General features: G+C 64.5%; 1 protein-coding gene across 1 annotated transcript in view; it reads left to right on the forward strand.

Annotated features, from left to right (window-relative positions):
- Positions 1-3,701, forward strand: part of KDM6B (lysine demethylase 6B) — a 19,521-nt gene extending 15,820 nt beyond the window's left edge. The window contains exons 13-22 of the mRNA XM_034647272.1: positions 2-662; positions 755-881; positions 994-1,099; positions 1,873-2,078; positions 2,197-2,261; positions 2,344-2,415; positions 2,501-2,649; positions 2,794-2,908; positions 3,018-3,205; positions 3,329-3,701. Coding sequence (XP_034503163.1) covers positions 2-662; positions 755-881; positions 994-1,099; positions 1,873-2,078; positions 2,197-2,261; positions 2,344-2,415; positions 2,501-2,649; positions 2,794-2,908; positions 3,018-3,205; positions 3,329-3,474 — 1,835 coding nt within the window. The 3' untranslated portion in view covers positions 3,475-3,701. The remainder of the gene's footprint in view (position 1; positions 663-754; positions 882-993; positions 1,100-1,872; positions 2,079-2,196; positions 2,262-2,343; positions 2,416-2,500; positions 2,650-2,793; positions 2,909-3,017; positions 3,206-3,328) is intronic.
- The last annotated feature ends 32 nt before the right edge of the window (positions 3,702-3,733 follow it).

A 3,733-nucleotide genomic window follows, 5' to 3' on the forward strand; every position in this document is an offset into this window, starting at 1 on the left:
GACACGGCGGGCCCGGTGGACACGGCAGGCCCGGTGGACACGGCAGGCCCGGTGGACAGTGGGACTGAGCGACTGCTGCCTCCCGCCCAGGCCCGGGAGGAGGGTGGCGGGGCGGGGGCAGCGGCAGGACCAGGCAGCGGCAAGCGGCGGAAGGAGCACCAGAAGGAGCACCGGAGGCACAGGCGGGCCTGTAAGGACAGCGTGGGTCGGCGGCCCCGAGAGGGCAGGGCAAAGACCAAGGCCAAGGCCCCCAAAGAAAAGAGCCGCCGGGTGCTGGGCAACCTGGACCTGCAGAGCGAGGAGATCCAGGGGCGCGAGAAGGCCCGGCCCGATCTCGGCGGGGCCTCCAAGGCCAAGCCACCCACGGTTCCGGCCCCTCCGCCAGCTCCTGCGCCCTCCGCCCAGCCCACGCCCCCCTCAGCTCCTGGTCCTGGGAAGAAGGCCCGGGAGGAAGCGCCAGGGCCACCAGGTGTCAGCCGGGCTGACATGTTGAAGCTGCGCTCACTTAGTGAAGGGCCCCCCAAGGAGCTGAAGATCCGTCTCATCAAGGTAGAGAGTGGTGACAAGGAGACCTTTATCGCCTCTGAGGTGGAGGAGCGGAGGCTGCGCATGGCGGACCTCACCATCAGCCACTGCGCCGCTGACGTCGTGCGTGCCAGCAAGTAAGTGAGGGGCAGGCACCCAGGAGGCCTCCGCCCGCCCCCCGCCTCACCACCCTGATGTCCCTGCCCTCATCTGTCTGTCCTCCCCACAGGAACGCCAAGGTGAAAGGGAAGTTTCGAGAGTCCTACCTTTCCCCCGCCCAGTCTGTGAAACCGAAGATCAACACTGAGGAGAAGCTGCCCCGAGAAAAACTCAACCCACCCACCCCCAGCATCTATGTATGTGCGCCACCCCCGCCATCGGGTTCTCAGACGGTGCTGGGGGCTGGCGGGGTGCTCTGAGCCTGGGACGGGGCTCTCACGGCAGCCCTGTCCCCTGCTCGTCCCTCAGCTGGAGAGCAAACGGGACGCCTTCTCGCCGGTGCTGCTGCAGTTCTGTACAGACCCTCGAAATCCCATCACCGTGATCCGGGGCCTGGCGGGCTCCCTGCGGCTCAGTGAGTGTGGAGAGCAGGGAGGTGTGGGGAGGAGGCCTCTGAGGTCCCCGTACTTGGGGACCCCGGCCAGTGGCTATCACGAGCTGTCCTCAGTCGTACGTAGGCCGTATCTGAGGAGTGCTCTGAGTGATGGGTCTGCCGGCCTCTGGCTTTTCTCCCATCTCTGTGTCCCCGGCAGTGGGCAAAGGGGAAGGGATGTATCTCAGGGCCTGGTTAGAGTCACTTTTGGTTTTCTTGATGAGGATGAGGGTACCGATTATACAGAGCCTCTGCCAGCCCATGGTTTGGGGCTTTCCCTTTTCCAGCCCTTTATTGTGCAGAATTTCAGACAAAGGTACATACGTAGGAAGGGAAACCACATAGAAGCATAAAACTCAGTCATGTTTCCTCTATACCTGGAGCATATCCTCCCTTTTCTCTGCTGAGTTATTTGAAGCACTTTCTAGGCTTTCACTTGACTAAATCTCCTTGGATCCAACTATCACTTAAGGAAACTTCCATTCATTGAGCACCTCTTGAGTGCCAGGTGCTGTGCACCTGTGGCCCCATGCACACTCAAAGACCCTGGTGGAGGGGCCCTGGCTCAGAGCAGCAGTGGCAGACGGGGTTGGGGGTGACCCAGATGACAGCCAGCCTTGCCAGCTGCTTGTGGAACCAGGCTTGTCACCTGTTCCTCCTGGGCTGACCCCACATCAGAGGCTTAGGGAGTTAGAAGGCCCTCACTCCCTGCCCTCTGCCCCTGCCCCGACGCCCTGCTCGGTCCTCCCTTGCAGACTTGGGCCTCTTCTCCACCAAGACGCTGGTGGAGGCGAGCGGCGAGCACACGGTGGAGGTGCGCACGCAGGTGCAGCAGCCCTCCGATGAGAACTGGGATCTGACGGGTACGCGGCAGATCTGGCCCTGCGAGAGCTCCCGTTCCCACACCACCATTGCCAAGTACGCGCAGTACCAGGCCTCGTCCTTCCAGGAGTCCCTGCAGGTGAGAGGCGTGCACCTGGGCAGACGCAGGGGGTTGGGATCCCTGGGCTGTGGTGAGGGGGCCCCCATGGGTGGCGCTGACCCAGGCTTGTCCCCCCCCCCCCGTTGTGGCCAAGCAGGAGGAGAAGGAGAGCGAGGATGAGGAGTCCGAGGAGCCCGACAGCACCACAGGAACCCCTCCCAGGTAGGTCCAGTTCAGCCCTCCCCTTCCTGACCCCTTCCTTTCTCTGTGCTTCTCCACCCACGCGCGCTCTTTGCCCCCGCAGCAGCGCACCAGACCCGAAGAACCATCACATCATCAAGTTTGGCACCAACATCGACCTGTCTGATGCCAAGAGGTCAGTGGGGCAGGGCCGGAGTGCCGCTGGGTGGGCAGAGTTGGGGGGGCAGCCTCTCACCTCTGTTGCACCGTTGCCCCCGCAGGTGGAAGCCCCAGCTGCAGGAGCTGCTGAAGCTGCCCGCCTTCATGCGGGTCACATCCACGGGCAACATGCTGAGCCACGTGGGCCACACCATCCTGGGCATGAACACGGTGCAGCTGTACATGAAGGTCCCAGGCAGCCGAACGCCAGGTGCGCACCTGGCCGGGGCGCGCGGCGGGGGGAGGGGGCGGGCTGTCGCCTTCTCCGCCAGCCAATGAGGGCGCGAGGGCGGGCCGGGCGCGGAGCGCAGGCTCGGCTCCGGCCATCCACGGCGTTCTCTGTCTCCCCCTGCAGGCCACCAGGAGAACAACAACTTCTGCTCCGTCAACATCAACATCGGCCCGGGCGACTGCGAGTGGTTCGCGGTGCACGAGCACTACTGGGAGACCATCAGCGCCTTCTGCGACCGGTGCGCGCCGCCCTGGCCCCCCGCCCCCTCCCCCGCAGGCCCGGCCCGGCCCGGCCCGGCCCTATCCCGGATCGTCACACTTCCCCCTGACCCTGTGGCCACCCCGCAGGCACGGCGTGGACTACCTGACTGGTTCCTGGTGGCCAATCCTGGATGACCTCTATGCTTCCAATATCCCTGTGTACCGCTTCGTGCAGCGCCCCGGAGACCTCGTGTGGATTAACGCGGGCACCGTGCACTGGGTGCAGGCCACCGGCTGGTGCAACAACATCGCCTGGAACGTGGGGCCCCTCACTGGTGAGTGAGAGCGGGCGCCTGGTGGAGAACAGCCCGCTGTGAGGGAAGGGCCTGACCCCCCCCTCCCCCAGCGCCGTGGTCCGGCTGGCCGGGCATCCTCAGTGGTCCCCCTCTGGTCTGCAGCTTATCAGTACCAGCTGGCCCTGGAACGATACGAGTGGAACGAGGTGAAGAACGTCAAATCCATCGTGCCCATGATTCACGTGTCCTGGAACGTGGCTCGCACAGTCAAAATCAGCGACCCGGACTTGTTCAAGATGATCAAGTGAGGGCCCCATTTGGGAAGCAGCCCATCTCCACCCGCCCCGGCCCGCTCTTGTTCTTTCTGTCTGATCGACCCCTGTCCCCACCCGCTTCTCCACTCTGTTCCTGTGCTGGGGTGGCCGACAAAGGCCCCCGCTCCCAGGCGCTTGCTTTTCCTCTCGTCCAAGTAGACGAAAGCCACATGAAATGTCAACTGTGACCGATGCCCGGGTCAGGGACTGCGGCCCCGGCCTGGAGCGGGGAGGGCTCCCCCCTGCCCCCCCC

The sequence above is a fragment of the Ailuropoda melanoleuca genome, chromosome 17, assembly GCF_002007445.2.
Source record: "Ailuropoda melanoleuca isolate Jingjing chromosome 17, ASM200744v2, whole genome shotgun sequence".
NCBI classification, from domain to species: Eukaryota; Metazoa; Chordata; class Mammalia; order Carnivora; family Ursidae; genus Ailuropoda; species Ailuropoda melanoleuca.